This window comes from Mustelus asterias, chromosome 1, assembly GCF_964213995.1.
Source record: "Mustelus asterias chromosome 1, sMusAst1.hap1.1, whole genome shotgun sequence".
Taxonomy (NCBI): domain Eukaryota; kingdom Metazoa; phylum Chordata; class Chondrichthyes; order Carcharhiniformes; family Triakidae; genus Mustelus; species Mustelus asterias.
In genome coordinates this window covers 104,595,445-104,621,714 of record NC_135801.1, presented here as the reverse complement: position 1 = coordinate 104,621,714, position 26,270 = coordinate 104,595,445, and the positions used below count along the sequence as shown (strand labels likewise).

Genomic DNA, 26,270 nt, shown 5'->3' with positions numbered 1-26,270 from the left:
GGGAGGGAAGGTCATTGATGAAGCAACTGAAGATGGTTGGGGGCCAGGACACTGCTCTGAGTAGTAGCAAAGTTTTGGGACTGAGATGATTGACCTCCAATAACCACAGCCATCATCCTTTGTGCTGGATATGACTCCAACCAGTGGAGTGCTTACACCTGATTCCCATTGGCTTCAATTTTGCTCGGGCGTTTTGATGCCACACAATGTCAAATGCTGCCTTGATGAAGCAGGGGCAAATTCACACCTAACATTTACAGCAGAGGGGGGCAGGGGGCAGGCACTTTGGCCAAGAGTAAAATTTAGCCCTTAACTGTGGAATTGATATATTTTGACCATTCTTGAGAATGGTGTCATTAAAGTACTGAGCCATGTGGTGAGACAATAAGGGATTGTTGTCATTGACACTTAAGGTCATCTTCCTGGAGAAAAATCATCCAAGGACCAAAATAGGAAATAGCTGACAGAAAGATTTCCTCATTCCAATGACCACACCTACCTGCAGATATGAAATCAACACGTCTGGGGAATTGTGCTGTTTCACTATCCAGAGAGTTGTTTACTAGCTAAAAGTTTATTTATTTATGAGTCACAGGTAGTCTTCTTACATTTACACTGCAATGAAGTTACTATGAAAATCTCCAAGTCGCCACACTCTGGCGCCTCTTCGGGTGCACTGAGGGAGAATTTGACATGGCCAATTCATCTAACCAGCACGTCTTTCAGACTGTGGGAGGAAACAGGAGCACCCGGAGGACACGCAGACACAGGGAGAACGTGCAAACTCCACACAGACAGTCACCCAAGCTGGGAATCCAACCCGGGTCCCTGGCGCTGTGAAGCAGCAGTGCTAATCACTGTGCCACCGTCCCGCCCCTAAGCCTGAAAAAAGACATTTACGTTTTTCTTTGGCATGATCTCACCTTCATGCTTGTGGACATCATATCCAATGGGGCTCAGATTGGATCTTGGCTGGCAGTGATAAACAAATGATAGAAATTGGCAACTTATTTTAAACCACCTTCATTTTTCTTAACATCATTACTGTCAATGAAAATACTAATATTTCACCTAAGAACATCTGTGTGCGACCACAATGCAAAATAGCATGTGCTATCATTTCAACAAATTGAAATGCTAACCAAACAAAGATAACCTAATTAAATTCTGGTTATAAGCAAGCCCCATAATCAAAAATAGGTCACCTCTTTTTGAAACTAGCAGCAGCTTGCTGCAGGGAGATTGAAGCAATTGTCTCACTTCACTTTGCACATTTCATTTTAATCTCAATATATATTCGTTCATACAAAATTCATTGAAAAAGTTATGATTTGGAAGAAGATGAAGTTTTGCTCTGCTCCAGTCCTACAACTCTCCAAGATCACTGCATTGCTCCAATTTTAACTGCGGCACCATTGGCAGCCCTGATTTTAACTGCCTCAGCTTTAAGTTTTGGAATTCACTCCATAAACCTCTCTTCACTTGCAAGATGCTCTTTAAAACCTTCCTCTTTAATCAAGCTTTTGGTGTCTCGTCCTAATATTACCTCTTGTGGCTCGGTATGAGGTTTGTTTGATAATGTTCCTCTAAATCGCCCTGGGACATTTGTGTGATGTAAAGGTGCTGTATAAATGCAAGTTCTCGTTATGTCGCACCCTGATTTACTGGGGTTATGTGTGCTTCATGAAGGTTGGCATTCTGTGCCAGCAAAAATGGAAACTGGCTGATGGCAATGTGCACATTTATGCATTTTTATAATGATTTTTATATTTCAGCCTCTTGTCACACAATCACACAATGATCGTTGGCATGATAGAACAGTTCGCATCCATCAGAATCTACAGGCTTAGTTTCTTAATGTATAAAGGTGTGATAAACAACACCCATGAAATCAACACAAGTTCTTGGCAAACCCAGAATTGCGTAAGCATCTCCATCGAAGGAGAATTAACTTTCTTTCACATGAATTACCTGAAGCGCAAATGCTAATCCTGACATTAAACATAGTTTGCTGGCAGAGCAACTTCTATACCATAACATTATACAAAACAAGAAATTATCGTTGAATATTGTAAGATATTGTCTGCACCTTTATGAGCACAGAAAGGGTTCCAGAATGTCAAACTAGCTTTTAAATATGCCCCCCTCACCTAATGCTCCACCATCTGTTACAGAACATTTGGTCATTAAAACCCTGCACTCCTTTGACCCTGATTTTTCATTCTCCACCTTCAGAAGTCTCCTTACAATCTATTTGCTTTGACCTCACCTTTGATCATCTTATCTAACTTCCCTCTCGATTGCTATGTAGCATCTGATTTCCCCCTTTCTCCTGAAGTACAGTGGGATGTTATTGCTGTGTTAGATGCATTACACAGGTAACTTTGCAGTCCAGACACATATCTGGCTATAAAGCAGAGCAATGCAAATAGGCTTATTATACTGTATATATGAATTATTGGATGGAATCGGGTGGGTTAAATAAGGGGAGTGAAATCCTTACCACTCAATATTTCAATACAATTTTGTGATGCTCCATACTCTGAGTGTAAGAGCAGGAATGAGTGAAAGGGCAGTATGAGCTATTGTTGATTCAAAAATTCTTTGTCTCAAATGCATATTGATGCTTTCACATGAGTTGAGAACTGCGACTCCAATGGAGGGAGCTAGGTTGTTAACTGGCAAGGGGCACCTCGCCTGTCGGCAGGTTTTGGAGGCAGGCAGAGCAGTGGAGAGTCCGTGCAAGAGGATACTGAACCTTCCAAGCTCTGCCCTGCTGAATGTAGGTACTGTGCCTGCAGGGGTTATTGTACAATGAGAATTCTACAGCAGTAATGGGAAATGTATGAGATCCTGTTGACATTTCCAAAGAAAGTGCCCACTACTGGAAATAAATTGGAGGAGTCTATCATTAACACGAGTGCCCTGATGGTTCATCATTACACTGATGTCCACCTCCATAGAAAGAGTGAAAATAGTGGGAACGTAATGAAAGAATTTGGATTCTAGGAATGACTTGTACCATGATTGGGGTTAGGGACAGAGGATTCAGCAGTGATATGCTATCTGAAGCGTGGCTGTATATGGACGTTGTGAGCTTCTTTGCCAACCAGGTGAGCAGCTGGAAAGACCCTGGTCACATTAGATTTCTCCTCCCCTCCCCCTCCTCTTTCTCTTCCTCTGAGGCTGGAGAGTGGTCTGCACCTTCCTCTTCCTGCTGTTCCAGTCCTCTCTGCGGCAGCATGTTGTGAAAGCACAGCATATCAGTATCATTCTGGATATACTTGCATTACGTACTGAAGGGGTCTGTCCAGGCAGCTGGTTCATATTTTCAACAACACAACAGCTTGCTTAGTGACCACGCTTGGGCTCATTCTATCTTTTCTCTACACCAGCGATTTCTCACAGGTATCATCAGACTGGCTCACGTCAACGAGGAGCTATCCACTGATTGTGTGTAGAGGGAGAAAGATCTGTGGGAGATGTGATAGGTTCATTAGTAAGGAAACATGGTAGCATCCTGCCTATCTTGTAAGATGTGCATGAAAACCTTTTGTTGGTCATATATCAGTTGAACATTAATGAAATAGAATCCCCTCTGATTGACTCAGACTGTTGGATGATTTGTGTGCAGTTTAACTCCCTGAGTCTGTGAGAATCGAACCACTGCAGCAAATACAAGAGCCTGCGGGTTCAGGAAGTGGGCATAACTGACAACCTTGGCAAACATGGCACCATGACTAAGAGATACATTTGTTGGGAGCAGGTTATAAGATTGTGCAGATCCCTGGAAAAAACAAGAGGCAAAGAAATTCAGGGCTGTAGTGACCTTGTCAGCCACTGGAAATGCATGCCAACTTGGTCCTCTTGGAAGGACGTTTCTTTTATATTCATTCTTGGACTGTGATCATCACTGGCATGGTCCAGTGATTATTATCCATTCCTAACTGCCCTTCAAAAGGTGACAGTGAGCCACCATGTTGAACCATGTGGTCCTTCTGGTGCAGGTATGCCCATCGTGCTATCAGGGAGTTTTTTTTAATCCAACAACAATGAAGGAACGGTGGTCTATCAGGATGAGGTGCAACTTGGAGGACAGTTTGTCAGTGGCTGTGTTCCCATGTGCCTGCTGTATTTATCCTTCTCGGTGGTATATATCTCAGCTTTGACAGGGACTGTGGAAGGAGCCTTGGTGAGTCGCTACGGCGCATCTCGTATATGGTACACACTGTTACCACTGTGCACCAGTGGTGGAGGGAGTGAATATTGAAGGTGGTGAATGGGATGGTAATCGAGCTGATTGCTTTGTTCCACACAGTGTTGAGATTCTTGAGTGTTATTGGAGCTGCACCCATCCAGGCAGATGGAGAGTATTCCATCATACTCTTTGACTTGTGCCTTGTAGACGGTGGACAGGCTTTTGGGGAGGCAGGAGGTGAGTTACTCACCCTAGAATTCCTTGCGTCCTGTCGCCAGAGTTTTTATATGGCTGTTTCAGTTAAGTTCCACTAGTGGGAGTCGCAGCAACGGAACGTCAAGGGAACATGCTCTCTTGTGGGAGATAGTAAGTGCTTCAAAATTGGGTGGCATGAATGTTACTTGCCAATTATTAGCCCAGGCCTGAATGTTTCCAGGTATTAATGAAGCAAGCAGTACTCGCATGCAGCATCTGACAAGCTGTTCTTTGAGGCATGAACCAAGTTCCATTTTACATCCCCTTCTCCTATCATATCCTACCCCTTTTTAGAGCAACTCTCCATCACAAGGCTCAAGGAAATTGGGGACCACAGAAACGAAAAACCATTCAATCAATTAAAGCATACAGATAAAATGGACATGATGTTCTTGACAGACACATATATATTTACTTTGCAATGACAGGTTTACTAAAATGTTGCAATGTCACTTTAATACTTGTGTAAACTTGAAAGTATAAATGGGCGAGTGTTACCATTGTTTGTCATGTTATTCTAGCCTGGAACTGTTTTTTGTTTGGCTCAAAGCCACTAAATATATTAATTTTTGGTTTGAATGCAAAGTTTAATTTTCACAAGATTTCCTATCCACTGCCTTTGTGATCTCATTCTGCTTCTCCGACATCCGGTTGATCTGTAACCTCCCCCAGTTAAACACAAGGGAGTTTGAAGGCATTGTATTCAACCCCATCACAAATCCCATTCCCCAGCCACTGATTCTGTCCCACTTCCTGGAAACAGTTCCAAGAAGTTGAACCAAACTGTTCACCCCATTTGAACTTGAACTGAGCTATCAACCCTGTGTCCTCTCAATCACACCTCCATCATCTTCCACCGCTGTTAAAACCCCCATCTCTCCCCGTGCCTCAATCCAATTGTTCTTCACCCTATGCTTCAAGCCTATCCCACCCTTTCATAATCTTAAACATCTTTAGCTTCATTTTTATCTGTTTCCACTCCTCTCCTTGGAACGGACTGAGGCTCAACCAGGCCGTACACAGCCTTGGTGTCATATGTGAACCCCTAGATGAACATTCAACCGTATATTCATCATGCCACCCTTCAGACTGTCTATTTTCACCTCCAGAACCTCACCAGATCCCTTCACTGCCTTGGCTCATCTGTTGCTGAAACCCTCACCCCTGCTATTGCTATCTCACATGATTTTTTCAGCATACTACAGGTCAACCTCCTAATGTTACCTTCTGTTAACTGGAGCTCCTCCAAAGTTCTGCTCAGTGTTCTTACCCACACCAAGTCCTATACAGTGTATCTGTATTCATCTGATTCTAACCCTCTTGAACATCCTTCAGTGATATTTTCTCCACCATTGGTGGCTGTGCCTTCAGGTGTCGAGGTCCAAGCTCTGGCATATCCTGCACAAACCTCTCCATATCCCTAACTCCTTTAAGACACTCCTCAAGACCTAGCTGCCCTAATATTGAGTTTATGTTTTTACCCCCTCTGGTCTTGATTATTCCAATGCACCCATAGTTGGTTTCCCACCTTTTATCCTTTGTAAACTTGAAGTCCTCCAAGCACTCCCATCCTTGTTTTTACTCACAAGGCCTGTGCCACTATCATCCCTGTGCTCGATAACTTACATTGGTTCCTGGCCAATAGACATCTTGAGTTTCAAATTTTCATCCTTGTTTTCCAATCCCTCCGTAGATACCTCCATACCTCTGTCACCTCCTCCAGCCCCACAACCCTTTAAGATAGCTGCACTTCTCCAATTATGGCCTCTTCCCCACTCTGCTTATCCCACCATTGGTAGCCGCACATTTGGTTGCCTAGACACCAAACTATGGAATTGCCTCCCTACTCCTCTCCATGTATTTTATGACACCACTAAAAACCTTACCCCTCTGACCAAGTTTATGGTCACCTGACCTGACATCTTCCTACGTGGTTCAGTGTCATATTTTGTTTTAAAACTCCCTGTGAAGCACTTTGGGATGCCTAATTACATTAAAGGCGCCATGTAAATATATGTTTTGTTGTTACATGTCTCAGTGACAAATTTGAAGTGCCTTGAGATATTTGATTACACTTAAGATGCTGTAAAAATTCTCCGACTTTGCCCGTGGCTGGGATGGTAAGCAACGGTGGGTTGTACAAGACCGGAGAATTCGGGCCAAGATATTTTTGTTGTCAATGTGCATGGCTGCCCATAACAGTGCCACATGGGTTACAAATAATGCAGAACTTAAAATCTTTCAAAAAAGAAATTTACCATTGCAGGATGAAATTTCATAAGTGTGCTGCCTCGTTAAGAAAATCATTTGCAGCATTCATTACTTCTTCTTACATTATCTGTAGCTCTGTAAACAGTTTGGTTGCCAGGCATATCTTTAGAAAAAGCCAAATGGGACAGCCTCATAGTTATGGTCTGAATTCATTTAAAGACTGCAGATGTTTAAAACAGTTTTTTAAAAAATGTACGTCTAACTAGATAACGCAGCAAGTGAGAAATAGTTTCATGCTGGGACTATGGGGACTCTTAGTTTAAGGTAAATGACCTGTTGCTTCTTGCATTTAAAACAATGTTTATGCCATTCAAATCAAGGTTAAAAATTATTCTAAATTGTGCTGTATTTAGAAACTGGATTATTTTTGGTTCAAACTCAACTATTCTCCTTTTCAAAACAACTGTGCAGAACCACTAAACATTCCACTGTGCACATGTAATGCAATGCTACGTGCCCTAACATTTGCCATCGCTGATTGAAGAAGCAATGAATTAATTGGAGTGGGAAAAGCAGTGGAGAATTATTTAATGGAGCCCAAGGTGATTTTGGGAGATCAAAGGAGGAAATTGAAAAGGTTTCTTGCATGTTTAATGAAACTGACACCTAGGGATTTAGTTTCAAGAGGAAGATGGAACATTAATCAAGAAACTGTTAACTGGCCAAACAACCCATCTATGTGAACATTTTAAAATTACCATTCATAATTTTGAGGGAACCCCCCCAAGAAGCCACTAGACACATTCTTAATGATTAAAAACTAGTCCAACACAGTTAAAATAAACTTTGCAAAATTACAGAGGAAATCCCCCATTGTGGGGAAGTTCCCAAAAGGTTGCTTCCATCGTCATTTTAGTGGGGCTACAAATATTGATCATTTCTTCACACCATGAAGATGTTGAGGTACACCAGTAACACAAAAGGAATAAGAGGCATCTGTTAATAGGGTGAAATGAAGTAAGGTGGGAGGAGGCTTGTGTGGAGCATAAACACTAGCATAGACTTGTTGGGCTGAATGGACTGTTTCTGTGCAGTAAAATTCTAAGCAGTTCTATGAAATGGGCCCATCTTACTCCATGCTCCATTTTTTCTTCTGTTAATTGATGTAAACATAAGAACATAAACGCAATTAGGAACCAGGAGTGGACAATTCAGTCCTGAAACCTGCTCCATCATTCAATACAATCATGGCTGATCTCATCTTGGCCTCATCTCCACCTGCCTGCCCGCTCCCCATAACCCTTCATCCCACTAATAATTAAACATTTCCTGGTTTGGGTCACTGTCTTTGTGGTGTTTGCACATTCTTCCCCATGTCTGCGTGGGTTTCCTCCCACAGTCCGAAAGACATGCTGGGTTATTGGCCATGCTAAATTCTCCCTCAGTGTACCTGAACAGACGCCGGAGTGTGGAAACTAGGAGATTTTCACAGTAACTTCATTGCAGTGTTAATGTAAGCCTACTTGTGACAATAATAAATAAACTTTAAACTTGTTTAGTGTTCTGCCGTCCACTGCACTCTGGGGTAGAGAATTTGTAGTTGCTGATTTGCTAAGAGTTAATGGGGGACACCAATTTGAACCCTATTTATTTTATTGTTCAGTGACAGAAAAGAGGACCCTTTAAGAACTCCCAAAGCACCAATAAGAGGTTTTAACCTACATGTTCCTCTCCAATAGGATTGCTGCTAGAAGAAAAGGGACTGAGCCCAGGGAAATTCCCATAATCGGGTTCTCCAGTTTCCTCGGACACTCCAAAGATGTATGGGTTAGGTTGGTTGGACATGCTAAATTGACTCTTTGGGGGGGAATTTTGCTGTGCTGCCCGCCACTGGAATCAGGGGACAGACCATGCAAAGATCTGTTGATCTGGTTGTGATTTTCTGGTTTCGGGGAGAGCCCGGCTGGAAAATCCCACCCTGAGCATCAGGGGGACTAGCAGGGTAAATACAAGGGCATACAGGGATTGGGCCTCAGTGTCGATGTAGGTGCGATGGGCTGAATGGCCTCCTTCTGCATGGTAGGAGTTCTATGACTTAATTTAAATTATGAAATGAGCTCTGCTGTATTATCACCTTTGATTGGATGCTCACTATTAGGATGTAACACTGTTTCTGGATGATGGGATATCTTAAAGGGTCAGAGGTCAGAAGTGATTTTGTAAAGAAATGAAAATTATTGTAATACCATCTCAGAAACCTGCTGCAGGCTATTTGACCTTTTTCAAGGTGTCGGTGGAAGCAGTAAGGACCCAAATTAGACTGAAAAGGAATGGGGGATGGAGTACAGAAGGCTGCCCAAAGGAAGTGCCCTAGCACCGTGGGATGAGGTAGTTACCACCTCCATTACTGCTCATACACGGCAACTCAGTGTGGCAATAAATTTTGTGACTTATCAATTCAGGAAAGGAAGAGCCACATCAAGCATGTACCAAACTAAACATCTGTCTTTAAAGGCAGGAGATACTGGAAGGCCTCAACAAAGGCGCAGCTTTAACCTGCAACTGCTCCTACACTTTCAGCCTCTCACGTATGGGCCTTACTAAATCCCTCACATATGTTATGACCCCAGCTGATATTACAACTGGCCCAGTAGTGGATCCCAAGGTGGAACCCAGCTTAATAGATCCTAACTTTGACTTTTTGTTTAGAAAACGTGGAGGACAGCTACTGAACAGAGTGACAGGAGTCAGCTGATGTAATTTTAACATAGAAAAAGGAGGAGTCAACCATTCGGCCCTTCAAGCCTGTTCCCTCCATTCAATATGATCATAACTGATCCTCAATCTCAATGCTATATTCCAGCTTTCTTCCCATATGCCTTGATGCCATTAAAATCTAAAGAAAATCTCTTCTTGAATACGTTCAGTAATGTGGTGTCTTTCTGGAGTAGAGAATTCCATAGTTTCTATACCTTTTGAGTGAAGAGATTTTCCTCACCTCGGTCCTAAATGTTCTGCCTTGTATCCTGAGACCATGTCTGCTTGTTCTCGATTCTCCAACCAGGGGAAACATCCTGCTTCTGTCCAGTCCTGTTACAATTTTCTCTGTTTCAATCAGATCTTCTCTCATCTTTCTAAACTCTAGTGAATACAGACGCAGTTGAACTAATCTCTCCTCACACGACAGTCCCACCAACCCCGATTTCAAAATAGTGAACCTCTGCTGCACTCCCTCCGTGGCAAACATATCCTTTCTTAGGTGGGGAAACCAAAACTGCGTGCAATACTCCAGGTGTGGTCTCACCAAGGCCCTGTATAACAGCAGTAAGACATCCCTACCTTTGAACTCAAAGCCTCTTACAATCAAGGCCAACATACCATTCCCCTTCTTAATTGCTTGCTGCACCTGCCTCTCCACTTTCATTGACTGGTGTATAAAGTGGGAAGATCACTTTATATATTCAAACTTCCCAATATATCACCATTTAAATAATACACTTCCTTTCTGTTTTTCACACTGAAGTGTATAACTTCACATTTAGTCACATTGTACTCCATCTGCTGTGTTTACCCACTCACTCAACTTGTCTAAATCACTTTGAAGCTGCCTTGCATCCTCCTTACAACTCACAATTCCAACCAGTTTTGTGTTGTCAACAAACTTGGAAATGTTATATTTGGTTCCTCATCCAGGTCATTTACATACATCATGAATAGCTAGGGCCAAGCACTGACTCTGCAGTATCCCACTAGTCAGTGCCTACCACTTGGAAAAAGACCCATTTATTCCCATTCTGTTTCCTGTCTGTCAACCAATTCTCAATCCATACTGATACATTATCCTCATCCCACATGCTTTCATCTTGCCCACTAACCTCTTATGAGGGACCTTATCAAAAGCTCTCTGAAAGTCCAAATATACCACATCCACTGGTTCTCCCTTATCTATTCTACCAGTTACAACTCAAAAAACTCCTGTAAATTTATTGAGCGTGATTTGTCTTTCAGAAACCTGTGCTGGCTTTGTCCAATCTTGTCAATAGTTTCCAAATGTTCTGTTATCATGTCTTTTATAATGGGCACTAGCATCTTCCCCACTACTGATGGCAGGCTAACTGGTCTGTAATTCTCCATTTATTCCTCTCCCTTCCTTTTTAAATAGTGGGGTTACGTTTGCCACCCTCCAATCTGTAGGAAATGCTCTAGAGTCTATAGAATTTTGGAAGATGACCACCAATGCATTCAATATTTCCAAGGCCACTTCCTTTAATATTCTGAGACAATCGAGTGGGGGAAATCCTGCCAGCATAAAAGTCATTTTGAGACTCCCCCTTGATATTCTGCCCCCATTCCGTTCCCATCTTCCGTAAATGGGGGTAGAAAATCCCTCCCCCCCCCAGAACATTTATTAAACAAGAGATGAACTATTTTACAATACTCCTTCACAGATATGTCCTGATTCCTAAGCATAACACAAGTTACAAAATCTACCTTCTACTCTAATGTTCAGTCAATACTCAGTCCATCTAAACCAATAGGTGAAATGTGGTCAGATACCCCACACTCTGAAACCAATGGCAAATGCCACTCAAATAGCTTCTATGGATCTTTCATAACCTCCCTGCAAGCACTTGTCATACGGTGATCCAACTGGTCTCACTGAAACACAGCCTTTCACATGAAGATTTCCAAACCCTGCTCTCAATTAATACACCTTGGAATTTTCCCCCAAATGAGTGCTCTCTTAGATTTCTTCACCAAGATCCACCTCCAGGGTTTAAACCGCTCCCTCCATATTACTCTGCCCTGGAGCACTCTGTGCATTCAAGCTTCATTTTCCACACTATCTTTCAGATACTCAGTCATGCTACTCAAACACCATTGCTTTACAGTTCTGCAGAAAGGTGTGCGCTGGAAACCTCCGACCTCGCCCATGGCTGGAATTCTCTGGTCCCGCTGCAGTGAATGGAGACTTGGTTGAGTGCCAAATCCTCCGTTTTCACTGGCAGCAGTGGTGGGGCAAACGAGATCTGATAATCCCACCCATCATTAACTTTTGTGTCACCTTGAATCTGTCTTTCTGCAAACCCTCTTCACTTAACAGAGCCTGTATTTCCCCAGATTCCTGTTTCTTCTCCTTGACTAGAAGGTCTTCTCGGAACTCCCTTCTGTCCCACTTGGTTCTAGTGAGCTTTCTGTCCTTCAGTTTCAGGCCTGCTCTCTGCAGTCTCCCTTCGTGCCTGTTCGTGCAGATTCTGTGAACCGGTGCTTCCTTCTGGGTTCCCTTGTTCCAACTGAACTAAATCTGCTTTCTGTTTCTCGGTGGTCTCTGTTACAAGGTAACAGTCCAGTTTCTGTTATAACCCGTGCTTGCTTTAGAGTCCTAAACCTCATTAAAATGCAGGCATCTAAACAAACCCACAGATTTACAAGCAACCTTTAAAAACTAAAACTAAAGTCTCCTTAACACACAACTGTAGGAATATGAATTAAGCTTAAATTTAAAGCTATACCTTATTCCTAACTCATACAAATTACCAGCACATGATACATAGTTCTTTGCTTTCAATACTTGTCCTCATCCCTGTTATGGTCTGCCACTTGATATCTGGATTTGACCAACTCATGACAACTGGGGAGGATTCTCACTCTGTCTAATGTTCATAAAGAACACAATCCAAAACAAGAGAGAATGGCAACAGATTGGAGACCCACAAACTCCACACCCTCACCACCATCAGAAGGAAGCAGTAGAGTTCCTTCGGGAGACAGACATAAAGGGCACCTGGTGACAGGAAGCTGCAACGGTTCATTTGGATATTCTGCTTATCTCATTTCCATGCAAGTCAGAAAGAATGGCTGCAACGAGGTTAGGACCTACTTGTGGCTCCAGACTGTTTCTTCTTTTGGGGTGGAGCCTTGATCCATCCTTGAAGCAGAAAGAGGCAGGATCCCTTTACCAACATTATAGCTCATCTCCAGAGTGTAAGAGGGAGATGTAACACCTACCTGACCTAGCAATCGCCGCCAGATCTGTCAAGCTGTTTCCTTAGATGAGCTCCATGAATACAGACATCCTTTCACTAGCTTGCTAACAAGGAATTTGCCTCAGCTCCCAAACCACAAAGTCTCTGGGGATTAGCAGCAGAGATGCCTACCGCTCTATCGCCCGCCCACACTTTGACAAATCAGATCACAAGGCTGTGCTCCTGCTCCTGGCTTACAACAAAAACTGAAACGGGAGAATCCATTAAAGAAAGTCGTGCAGTGTTGGTCTGAGGAATCGAATGATCTCCTACGGGACTGCTTAGAGTCAATGGACTGGTCAATATTTAAAAACTCTGCGACCAGCCTGAACGAGTACACCACTACAGTAACTGACTTCATTAGTAAGTGTGTAGAAGACTGTGTGCCAAAGCAGCAAATCCGTGTGTTTCCCAACTGGAAAGTATGGTGAACAGGAACATTTACTGCTTGCTGAAGTACAAGTCTGAAGCTTTCCAGTCAGGTGACCCTGACCCATACAAGAAATCCAGATATGACTAATGGAGATCCATCAAAGATGCCAAAAGATAGCACTGGACCAAGCTAGAGTCCCAGGCTAGCCACACTGACTTCCACCAACTATGGCAAGGTCTGCAAGGCACAACAGGCTACAAGATGAAGGCATATAAAATCGCCGGCACCAGTGCACCTCTCCCCGATCAGCTCAATGTATTCTACACCTGTTTTGAGCAAGGGGTCCACCCCCGAAACCTCGAACAAGCTCTTATCCGAGGTCACCATTGCTGATGTCAGATCAACCTTCTCGAAAGTCAACCCACAGAAAGCGACTGGCCCGGATGGGGTACCCGGACGAGCACTCAGATCCTGCACAGACCAGCTGGCGGGGGTATTTGCAAATACCTTCAACCTCTCTTTACAACAATCTGAGGTCCTTATCTGCTTCCAGAAGACGACCATCATCCCTATAGCAAAGGAAAACCAGGCAGCGTGCTATAATGACTATCATTCAGTGGCTCTGACATCCATCATTATGAAGTGCTTTGAAACGTTTGTCATGGCAGGAATCAATTCCGGCCTCCCAGATTACCTGGATCCACTACAGTTTGCCTATCGCAGCAACAGGTCCACAGCAAATGCCATCTCCCTGGCCCAGCACTCAATCCTGGAACAACTGGATAACAAAGACACCTATGCCAGACTCCTATTTGACTACAGCTCAGGCTTCAATACCATTATTCCTACAAAACTCATCTCCAAACTCCATGGACTGGGACTCGGCTCCTCCCTCTGTAACTGGATCCTAGACTTCCTCATCCACAGACCGCAATCAGTAAGGAAAAGCAACAACACCTCTTCCACGATCATCATCAACACTGGTGCCCTACAAGGATGTTTCCTCAGCCCCCTACTATACTCCTTATACACCTAAGACTGAATGGCCAAGTTCCCCTCCAACTCCATTTTCAAGTTTGTTGATGACACCACCGTAGTGGGTCGGATCTCAAACAATGATGAGATTGAGTAAAAAAAGATAGAGAATCTGGTGAACTGGTGCAACATCAATAATCTCTCCCTCAATGTCCACAAAACGAAGGAGATAGTCATCGACTTCAGGAAGCGTAGTGGAGGGGATGAAATGGAAATGTCGAGAGCTTCAAGTTTCTAGGAGTGCAGATCACCAACAACCTGTCCTGGTCCCCCCATGCCGACACTATAGTTAAGAAAGCCCACCAAGCCTCTACTTTCTCAGAAGACTAAGGAAATTTGGCATGTCCACTATGACTCTCACCAACTTTTACAGATGCACCATAGAAAGCATTCTTTCTAGTTGTATCACAGCTTGGTATGGCTCCTGCTCTGCCCAAGACCGCAAGAAACTACAAAGGATCGTGAACGAAGCCCAGTCCATCACGCAAACCAGTTCCCACCCATTGATTCTGTCTACACTTCTCACTGCCTTGGAAAAGCAGCCAGCATAATCAAGAACCTAATGCACCCCGGACATTCTCTTTTCCACCTTCTTCAGTTTGGAAAAGGATACAAAAATCTGAGGTCACGTACCAACCGACTCACAAACAGCTTCTTCCCTGCTGCCATCAGACTTTTGAATGGATCTACCTCGTGTTAAATTGATCTTTCTCTTACACCCTAGCTATGGCAGTAACACTACATTCTGCACTCTCTCTTTTCCTTCCCCATATATGGTATCCTTTGTTTGTATAGCATGCATGAAACAATACTTTTCACTGTATACTGAGAAAAATAAATCAAATCAAAAATAAATATTTCACAGTTCTTGTGCCATTTTCGGGATCCAAGACTCAAAAACAAACAAAAAAATGACAGTGATTCAAATCAGTTTATTGATTAAATTTTCAAACTTGAAACCTAGGAACGGTGTTTCATTACAGTTCTGCACATGCCCCAGTTCCGTTAGAGCATCCTTTTTCCCATCTGTCCTACTCATAGAATTCCGCACAGGGACACGTTTGCCATGAATCACAGACGTAATGTGATAAAAATTACTGCTAAGAAATCAGCAGCAATATTCCACTACTAAATGCTGTAGCTCAAACAGACATACCATAAAAAGGAGCAAGTATTGGCAAACTTGAAATGGCAGTGTAAACATTCTATAATTAAGCTCTTTTGCTAGATCTGTACCAGTGTAGAAATGAAGGACTGTGCTCAACACTGAGCTACACTTTAAACACGGCACTGCAGACCTAATAGTGGGAAAGCTGCACGTACCAGCCATTTTGAATTTCACAGTTGCATCATTTGACCTGTTATCAACTGATCCAAATCAGCCCCAAATCCATTTTATTCAGAAACCAGCAGGCACGCTCATATTACATTCTCAATCTCTCACTACTCTGTGATTTAATTGCTGATAGTCACTGCACAGCAACAGTCTTTAACCAATTTATGGCACATAGATAGGATAAAGAAACCAGACCAAGTCCCAACATGAACTATTGGGATCCATCAACAAAGAAACCCATTGAATAGATATTAAAAAAACACAATTTTGTGGCAATCTGTTTAATATGCAACATTTCATGGAACGATATATCTTGGCACACTCTCATCATTTAATATTGCAATTGAGGAATCAGGATTATATGAAGAAGGCACATGAACATGTAAAGCACAATTAATCACGCTGGTGCTCGAATACATCACAATCACAGAATTGGAATGCTGTCCAACACCTACATTGCCCCTCGATTTTAGGGAGCTGGTTCAAGTAAAGATAGTAATCATTCTTATAATCTCTGGGTATCTTCCAATTCTAATGTTATATGTCTCCTCCTCAGATATATTCTTATCTGAAAAGTAAAGCTATGTAGCTGGGTTCTGCACAACACAAATTCTTTAACTGATTGGCTAGATTGCGACACTATTCTCCTTTTACCTAGAACAGTTCAAAAGAGAGTGTTAAGATGATGCACGGACAAGAAAATGAATTTACCTTTCCATCTTTAATTTTGGAATTCTTTGGCAAAGGATGGAAAAATAATTGCAAGAAGGAAAGACATCACTCCATTTCAATATATATAAACTGGCACAATTTTGTTTAATGTGAGTGTCCTTACCAAAGGTAAGGTGAGCATCCAAGTATTTGGTTATGTGTCTCCGGGAATACAAGTAATTTGGCTGAAACATATTGAAATGAAGGTTTTAAATTAATCAGAGACATAGCTGATGAATGCAGTGTTACTTAGTTGGATTCCCAACTCTTCCTTTAGCTAGAGTGTATTTTCATTCTCTTCATATTTACTGGTTGTCCAAGGTCCTCATTATATACTTAATCAAGTGTCAATCACCGTTAAACTGCATCATTGTACTTATGCCTTTCACTGTTAACTGAAATTTCCACTAAATGACAAATCAATTAACAAAAATAACAAATGTCAACCTTTGGGGTTTTGTTCTGGGTACAAGAACGTCACAAGATGCAAATGCAAGTTGCTGGTGTAAGCAAGACAAAGTAAAAGACTCTAGTTTCCTTGCAACTATCATTAACATTTTCCCCCACTTACCTAGTCACTTTCTATTCATGTACCGGTGACATATTGACACTGGCAAAACATAAATAAGCCACTTTCCATAATGCCACACATTATCAACTATGCGCGCACAAGTATCATAAAAATACCATTTAATTTGAACTGCAATTTTTACTTGCCCATATTCTTTGTATTAACATTTGTAACTTCCTTTGGAGGTGCTTCATAGTTCATTTTGAAGCGGGTATTAATATTGTCCATAGAATAAGTTTGGTATTAAATTAACTAGAAATACCAAAATCAGCTAATAATGCCCATTTGATGTGTCTCACTTTTATTGGTTCCCTTTATCGTCCTGACCTCTTTACTTGAAAGCTAGAAATGTGTATTTCAATGATTCACCAATCATAGAATCCCTACAGTGCAGCAGGAGGCCATTCGACCCATCAAAATGATACCTAGAACTGCATAGTGATGTGTAATTGCTCTCGGGGTGGAGTTCAGGGGTGGGTAAAACTAGCAACAACTTTTTTGTTTGAACAATTCATATCTTTTACTCCTTCACCACTTTTCTGTCCAACCATACCACGTGAATTTGGAAATGATGCAAGTGAGAGATGAGAAACAAAAGCACCGTGAGCCTAACAATTCTTTATGGCTAGATCCGTAATTATTTTTTTAAAAATCAGGGTGTAATGTTCTGCCTGTGTGATACAGAGATTTAAAGTAAAGCCAGCAGCTGTAACACGGTGTGAGATATAATCATCATTGCACACATGTGCTTCAACATTAACAGCCCAGACCCCGGTGGCGGGGGGGGAGGATGGGGCGGGGGGGGGGGGGGAGCAGAGCTGTAAAATAGAGAAAGTGAACATTTTGCAGTGATTATTAAACAATAATACTGGAGTAAAACTGCTGGGCACACTATTATACAAGCTGCTTAATGGCCCCAGAAACAAATTCTTTAATAGCATCAATTCAAATATCCTGTCTCCCTCTTTTAATTTTTTTTGCATTGCAATAATAGGAGAAATCGGATCTCTCCTTGCTTCTCAGTTTTCTTCTGACATCTGCTCTGTGATGTGATTGTTCTACACTCATTGAATCACAGTAGGTTAGGCCAATGCACTTCGTTATTTGTCCAAATGGTTTTCTGTCTAGTTTAATTACATCTAATATGAACCAAAGTATAGAAATGTATTTGCATGGGAGGTAAAAATGAAAAACTGCACGCCTATAAAAACACTGCTTGCAGAAGTGAATTACAGAAAGAAAACCACATTACCCAATTAATGGCAAAAAGGGACTTCAGAGCAGATTTGTTAAAACATTTCACCTGAAATGCTGAAATGGAGTGACCACTGAACAAGTAACTCTCTAATTCAAATGGTTTAAACATTAACAAGACACTAGAAGTACATGGTTCCCCCTAAACTGTAGCTATGTACAAGAAACTATGGAGAAAATGCCAAACACTGTATCCAAACCTTGTGGTTAAGGATTGGTCTATATAAAAACCAGGACGTAACCATTAGATATAAATAAATTCACACACGATTCCTGGAAAAAGGAATCTTCTATTGATCTGCCTTTGATAGTAGGTAATAACGCAGCAATTCATAACTACATTGCTGGACCCTGCTGTGCCTTTGACTAGACCCAAATAGAGATATTTTGCTCATTGTGATGGAACCAGGGAGTTCCACTGGTTAAAAAAACTATTTTTTTTTCTTCTTATGTAAAGTGCATCAGTTTTCACAATCATTTTCTTGTGCTTCAGAAAGTGTTCTGTTATCAGCATGTTCAGTATTGGGAACCTGCTTTTGAAATTCTTCGACTGTAGCCAGAAGTGCAGCCCTCTCCAGCTCTAATGTACAAATGGCTTGCTTTAACTTCCCTTCATTGGACAGCAAGCTTTTCACTGTGGCTTCCAGGCTCTCAATTTTTGTATGAGCGACCTTTATAAAGAAAAGAAAGACTTGCATTTATACAGTTGCTTTCACAACATCCAAATGCATTTTACAACCAAAGAATAATTTTTGAATGATAGTAACTGGTATAACATAGGGAAATGTGACAATTTATTCACAGACCTGGTCCCATAAATGACAAGATAAATAGCCAGATAATCCACCAATACGTTTTGGTCAAGAAACCGGAAAAACCCTCTTTGAAATCATGGATTTTATACAGGCACAGGAGCGGGAAGACAAGGGCTCATTTTAAAATCTCACCAAAACATATCAGCTCAGGTTTCTGGCATGGGACTTGACTATAGGAACTGTAGGTTATCCACCTCCTTAAGTCTTTTACACGTTGCAATCAAAACATGGTCGGTACCTGAACTCTATTTATTTTTAAATAGAAATCATGGGATGTGAGCTTTGCCTTCTTGAGTGCCTTCATAGAATAATAACAGAATCCCCACAGTGCAGATTGAGGCTATTTGGCCCATTGAGTCTACACCGACTCTCTGCCAGAGCATCACAACCAGGCCTTATCCCCCACTAATCCCCCTAACCTACACAGCTTGGGGCACCAAGGGGCGATTTGGCATGGCCAATCCACCTAACCTGCACATCTTTGGAAACTGGAGCACCGGAGGAAACCCACGCAGACACAAGGAGAATGTGCAAACTCCACAGAGACAGTCGCCCAAGCCTGAGTTGAACTTGGTTCCCTGGAGCTGTGAGGATACAGGACCAGTTTAACCTTGCTAGGCCTTGGTGTCACATGTAGGCCAGGCTGGGTAATGATGGCAGATTTACCTCCCCAAAGGGCATAAATGAATCAGATGGGGTTTTCTTTTTAAAACAACAACCCAATACCAGTTCTGGCTTTTTATTCTAGATGTATTTAGCTGAACTACCATCCCCTGGTTCTGTTCCTCGACTCTTGATACTAAAACCCAACAAAAATCTATCGATAGGAGTACTGAAAATTTAAACTGGTCCTGTATCCACAGCTTTTCGATTCATAGAATCAGAATTGCCAGACAAGGCAGACAGATAAATCTTCGACAGCCAGCCATTAAAATGTAGACAACAGCAACCAGATATAATATCTCTAGCTTTCCCAGCAGGTAACTGCATCACCAGCTTGTATCTTTTTCAAATGACACATGGGAATTTAACATGTGCACGAATATATGCAACTAATAAATTTGTTCCTTCTTAGCGCAGCCCCAAAGTGTGATTTCTGTATTTTGCACCACTGGACAGCCACATTAAACAGTAACATTAGAACCGCACATGTATGAACAATTGTGAACAATTTGTTCAAAGTCCATGCTTCATACCTCAAGTTCCTCCAGCAGATCACTGTTTTGCTTGCGTAAGCTGTTGTTGCTTTTTTCCAATTTTTCTAATCGCTCGTTTTCACTCATGGCCGGAGAAGAATCCATTAGTTCATCCTGAAGAACATGGTACTCGACCTCATAGGCTTGCAGTTGTTTGGAGAGGTCCATCTCAAACACCTAGACACATCATCCAAGGTTAATTCTTAATGCAGCAGCAAAGATTCCTTTACAAGTGTTCTTTTATTCAGCTACCTGCTTGGCAAATTGTTTCTTTTTTTTTATCTTTCACTCCTTCCTTACACAAACATACAACTGAAACATCATCATCACTCCGATTAAAGTTCAAAGTGACTCCTACACAAAAAGGTTTGGATATTGTAAGCACTGCAATGCATTCTTTATATGCAAATAATTTCACCTGAGCCAGAGAAACTGGATGGCAGCCTTCCATTTCATAACGTTATTCAAGTAATTAAAAGAGAAAATTCTCCAAATAAGTAACTTAAATACCACTGTAAAATCAGTTTCTTTCCAATCTAATGTTTCAAAGGTTATGAACCGATACACCTGACTATGGAAATTTATACCGGAAAAGTCATCCCTTGATTTCCCCCTTTCCCAGCACATTTACAAATAACGTTTGGTTCAAAATGACCTGGCCACTTTCCATGCTTAAGAGTAAATTTGCAACAAAAGAGACATAAAAATCTGATTTTATTACCTCTGTCACTGAAGCTGAGCAGAGGTCATGTTTTCACCGCTCTTTGTTAGTCTGCTGTAAACAAAATATCTCAAAACCTGATGGGCAGATTTCAGCAAGATTTGGTACAGATAAGGAATGGTCCAAGGACATTAGCTTTTGGGGAAGATACAGCTCCGGCTCCTGGAATATTAACATTGGGAGATAGGGCGTTGGCGGGGAGGAATGGTGGAGGCTAGTCAGGTAGCGGAGAGACGGTGGCCTTTTTTCTAATCTCTTTATCCAATCTTTCTTTCTTTCTCTCTCTGTACCCGAGTTGGCATTGAATCCACTCATTCCAAGGGTAGAATTTAATCTATGGCAAGGTGTTCCCAAAGGCGGAATTGGATGTAGGCACCATTTGCGCTGCCATGTCAGGAGCCGCTGCCCACGTGATAAGCATGAAAATGTAAATGGCCGACGGCAGGCGTGTGAAACACACGTAATCACACGGTGGTGTGAGTTTCCCTTGCGAGGATCCCACCGGCAGTTCTGGGTGGGATATTAAAGAATTGCCTGGCCGAGCAGACGGGGTCTGCACCAAGGCCCCCAATTTTATTGCCCACCTCCTTCTGTATACCCCTTTATCCTGGGTAAGTGTCACAGAGGCTTAGGATTGTCACTCATGTGAGCATCAGGCTCTAATATTAGTGTAAATGTGCAGTTAGACTAGGCGGGTAATGAGCCACAGGACTGCAAAGCACCCGAGGCCAGGTTTGGCTCGAGTGAGTGATTGGATGTGAATTAACACATCGATAGCCAGTATGTGAAATGGAGATGGCATTTGTCAAATCAATACATCTCCACTTTCTCCTGGAGGACAAGCAGATCAGCATCACGCACCTCGTGACAACACACAAAACTGTAAAACCTGAGCTGCGAGTATCAGGCAGTTCAGAACACAGCGCACACTCATCAAACCACAAGCAGAAAGTGTGCCTAAAATTATACAATATAATAGATTGCAGAAGGACTGGGGCTGTGGGTAGGAGTAAAAACAGAGCCTAAACACAGCTACAATAGCAAATTCTAAACAAGTGCTTGTGTGGTTTTATAAACAAAATTTGGGAAGAAATCTATGACATGTTCAGAAAGGATACACAGCTTTAAACCAGATTGCCTCCTACATCATGCACTGTTTTGCAGAAGAACTGATCTGAAGATGTTGCCACCATACTGAATGCCATACCTCAATGTTCAAAAGCAAAAGCAGACCATTCAGTACCTGCTCATCTGGCAATCAATCACTTGTGGTACATCTGTTTTTTCCTGCTCCTTCTTAAACATGTTTGTTGTATTTATTTTCACTAAATGTTCAACTCTTTGTAACTAACAAACTCACAGGATGCTAGATACATACCATGTGGTTTGAGCTTTTTTACTGAATGTGGGACTTCCTTTCCGGCAAGGTCATTATAGGCCAAATGGGCTTCCATCGATGATGTGAACTTGTCACTCTCCCATTTAGTTCTCTTCCCCTCCCTGCTTTTAGGCCTCTAACAATGCTTCCCTCAGGGAAGGTGTACAAGAACACGTTAAGGTGACTTTCCTTATGATCTTGCCTACGGTAAAGCAGCCAGTCACTACTTACTGTTTCCACATAGAGAGGGTAAAGTCAGGAACTGCCCACGTCACAAAGCTTACCTCGTTCTGATCAGTCTAATGTGCATGCTGCACAGGCTGCTGCACTTAATCAAAAGCAAAAATCATTTTAAAATCAAATCAGAGTTCTCCCATCAGGCAAGCAGCACTGTTTCAAGAGGGTGCGCTAGTAGCCAGGGACGGACTGAAAGTTCCTTCTTGGATTAAACTACAACTTGTTCCTGCTGATAGTTGCTTTACATTGGCTCACACTATACAACTGGGGAGAAATCGAGGCAACTTCCCCGTGTAGTACAGAGGGAGCACTGCACTGTCGGAGGTGCTGTCTTTCAGATGAGACATTTAAATGGGGTCCTGTTTGCCCTCGGAGGTGGATGTAAAAAATCCACCGGCATTATTTCACAGAAAATCCCCTGTGTACTGGCAAATATTTATCGCTCAAATCAAAAATCACAAAAGCAGATTATCAGATCATTATCACAATGCCATGCGTGGGAACTTGTTGTGCACAACTTGGCTGCTGTGTTTCCTACATAACAACAGTGACCACACTACTAAAGTGCTTTGTTAGCTGCAAAGAGTGTCTCAAAATGCAGTTGTGGAAGGTACTACATAAACTCAAGTCTTTCCTTTTCAGAGCACTAGGCCTTTGAGGCCTCCTACAGCTACTCGCTGATCCCAGTCTAGCCTGTGCCTTCAGGCTGAGATTCAGTAATCTCTATTGCAAATGTGAGCAGAGATGCCCCTGACCCCACCCCTCTGAGGCAGAAAGCTGAGACAGAGAGATTCAGAAAGAGAGAGATTGTTTTATGCGGGAACTTTATTCTTGTTGCATTCCTTACTTATGCCAATAGTACCTGGCCAGACTGACGTAGGGGGGCAGGATTTTCTCCACGAGCTTCGAGTTCCCAGCATCAGATTCAAATGAGTATCAAAAGCCTGCAACTGTGGGGAAAATGGATAACTGGCACTGATTTCCTCCAAATTGGCCTATCAGTGGCCAGAAGACAAGCTCACTGTCTACCATGCGGGTAAATAGGAGGCCAAAATGTGGTCAGTCAAACAGCTTTTCTTCTCCTTTCCTCCCATCTCGAATATTTTTATAAATAGCAAGAGGAAGTGTTCAAAGGAAATTGAAGATTTAAAAAAAAAATACCCTTGTGATTTTCTCCCCCCCGAGTTGTTGAAAGCAGTGTCTCAGGGATTGGTCTTTAACTCCCCAAGACTCCATAGAACCATAGGATTCCTATAGTGCAGAAAGAGGCCATTCAGCCTATTGATTCTGCACCGATTCTCCAACACAGCATCCCACCCATGCACTCCCCTCCACCCTATCGCCGTAACCCCATGCATTTAGCACGGCTAATCTACATACCGTTGGACACTAAAGGGCAATTTTGCATGGCCAATTCACATAAGCTGCACATCTTTGGACTGTGGGAAGAACCAGAGTACATGGAGGAAACCCGCGCAGACACCGGGAGAACGTGCAAACCCCACACTGTCAACAAGACCAGAATCGAACTTGGATGACTGATGCTGTGAAGCAACAGTGCTAACCACTGTGCCGCCCCATCTCTGACATCCCTAAAACATGGTCAACCTGATGCTAACACAAACTAGACTCAACATTTCTAACCCATTAAGAGACATCCCGAGAGAATACAATCTCACAGAATTGAACTCCTAGCCATTCGATTGAGGAAAGTATTTGCTGTGGATGGCCAAGGGATCCTACAACTAATGGTTTCTTTTAGTTGCACACTGCACAAACTCTATGGGGAAGGGTGGAGTGCGAGACAATCTAGAGCAAAATGCACAAAACAAGAAGTTAGCATCATCCAAGTAATTAAGTTAATACCTGATTAATTGTTTTTTCCATCTGCACTAGTCCAAGGTTAGGTAGAGTGCACTTTATAAAGTCAATTATTGATTCCAGACTCTCGTGTTGTAGAATTAGTGGCTTGTGGCTTCCCAGTAGACTTAGGGCAACCTTAAAGATGACCTCTGACCCTTGAAGGAAGATCATATCTACAAAGCAAACATGAAAATGTGCTCAGCAAAGCAATTAGAATAGAAATTATTTTATAAGTCTCTACTTAAGGCTTCCTACTTGAAACAATTAGGAACGGCAAAATTAAAGAATTAAAAAGGGTGTTACAAAAATAAAGATGGAGAACAATAGTCCACAAGGGATCACTTGGCTCAGATTATTGCTGAAGACTGATTGATGGCTTCACACCAGTGTCATGGCACCATTTAGCAGAATTTAACTAGGGATGATTTATTTTCTTATTCAAATCACTGAATTCCTGAAACAGCCATGTGTTTTGCCTTTTAATTAAGTAAGTTGCAAAATAAAATGAACAATAACATTTACCAAAGACTCTGGCCACAAAACCCAAAGGAAACTGAGAGGCAAATACGGTGAGAAACCACGGGGCAGCGTAAAGGCTGGGGCTAATTTCATTCTCCTCAAAGTGGCAGTAGAGATCTCGGTGATAGTCATGGAGGAGTCGTGAAAGCTGGTACATCTGTATCTGTAAAGCCCAAATTAGGACATTTTAATAATAATACACACTAAATTAACTCTAGGTAGCTTTGCTAACTCTGCAAAAAGTACATTGAAACCAAAGGCCCTGAAAATGTGCAAAAGCTTTACCAGGCTTCTGCTCCTCTTCCTTCACTGGTAGAGGGCCAAGGGAAATTCTCTAGGCCTGGTCGGTGGTTTCTCAGGAGAATCCACCAGGCTTTTCCTGGAGATTAGGGGAAGGCTGCTCGACCCACAGAATTTCAGAGCCAAATTCTATTAGATACCAGTACAAACTGTGGTGCAGACCTGAACTGCCTTTCCCCCCCCCCCCCACTGTTTAATCAAGGATGCTACAATTATTATTAGTGCCACCGCCACCAGCCACCCCACCACCACCATCAAGCAACGTGGTAGTTAGTGCCTGTTGCAAAATGCCTTTAAGAGATGGCAGCATGACATCACGAGAAGGGAGGTGGGTCATGTGATCCAGTCTCATTTCACAGCACACATGCACGGTTCTGCTGCTGATGTCTTCAAGCTTTCTACCCATGTATCAATGTTCTCATGTGCCTATTGTAAATAAATGAACTCAAAATGCATTTGCACAATCCCTTGTGAGTGATTGGTATTTAAGATCAGTAGAACACAACATGGTGGTGAGTGGTGGTCAAACAGCCCGGCAGCAAGATCACCTACAGGTATGACACAATGAATAGCCTCAGATCATCCTACATGGCATGAGTTGACCCTCGATGTTTTGGTCAGAGCGCAGCAAATTTACAGCATTAGACAATATTGAGAACGCAGTGGCTGACTGCACAGAAAAGCTTTGAAGACACATGCAGAGATGGTGCTCAAATAAAGATCTGCTAAGTAGATGGATCCCTTGTGGTGAGATTACAGTGTATATAGCCTGTCAGTTCTGCAACTGAGACAGTGTGTCAAGAGGACCAACACAGTGTTAGGTCAGTTGGGAAAGGCAAGTGACCACTGTGTGGGCCGGGTTAATAACAAGCATGTTGTTATACTAATATAAAGACCAATCCTGACTACCCAAAATGTGTCCACCATCTGCAAGGCACAAGTCAGGAATGTGATGGAACACACTCCACTTGCTTGGATGAATATAGCTCCAACAATACACAAGAAGCTCGACACCATCCAGGTCAAAGCAGCCCATTTGATTGGCACCCAATCCACCACCTTCAATATTCACAACCTTCATCACCGATGAACAGTGGCACCTTCGGTAGCACCTTCCAAACCCATGACCTCTACCACCAAGAAGCACAAGAGCAGCAGATGCATGGGAACATCACCTGCAAGTGTACTTTCAAGTCATACATCATTCTGACTTGGAAACATATCACTGTGAATTCACTGTCTCTAAATCAAAATCCTGAAACTCCCTTCCT

General features: G+C 42.4%; 1 protein-coding gene across 8 annotated transcripts in view; it reads right to left on the bottom strand.

Moving 5' to 3' along the window:
• Nucleotides 1–15,011: 15,011 nt before the first annotated feature.
• The window catches only part of tbc1d1 (TBC1 (tre-2/USP6, BUB2, cdc16) domain family, member 1), a 247,893-nt gene continuing 236,634 nt past the window's right edge, over nucleotides 15,012–26,270 (bottom strand). For all 8 annotated transcript variants that reach the window (XM_078215933.1, XM_078215889.1, XM_078215906.1 and 5 more), the window contains 4 exons: nucleotides 24,703–24,862; nucleotides 24,184–24,353; nucleotides 19,982–20,158; nucleotides 15,012–18,641 (listed from right to left, as the gene is read on the bottom strand). In XM_078215933.1, coding sequence (XP_078072059.1) covers nucleotides 18,432–18,641; nucleotides 19,982–20,158; nucleotides 24,184–24,353; nucleotides 24,703–24,862 — 717 coding nt within the window. In that variant the 3' untranslated portion in view covers nucleotides 15,012–18,431. The remainder of the gene's footprint in view (nucleotides 18,642–19,981; nucleotides 20,159–24,183; nucleotides 24,354–24,702; nucleotides 24,863–26,270) is intronic.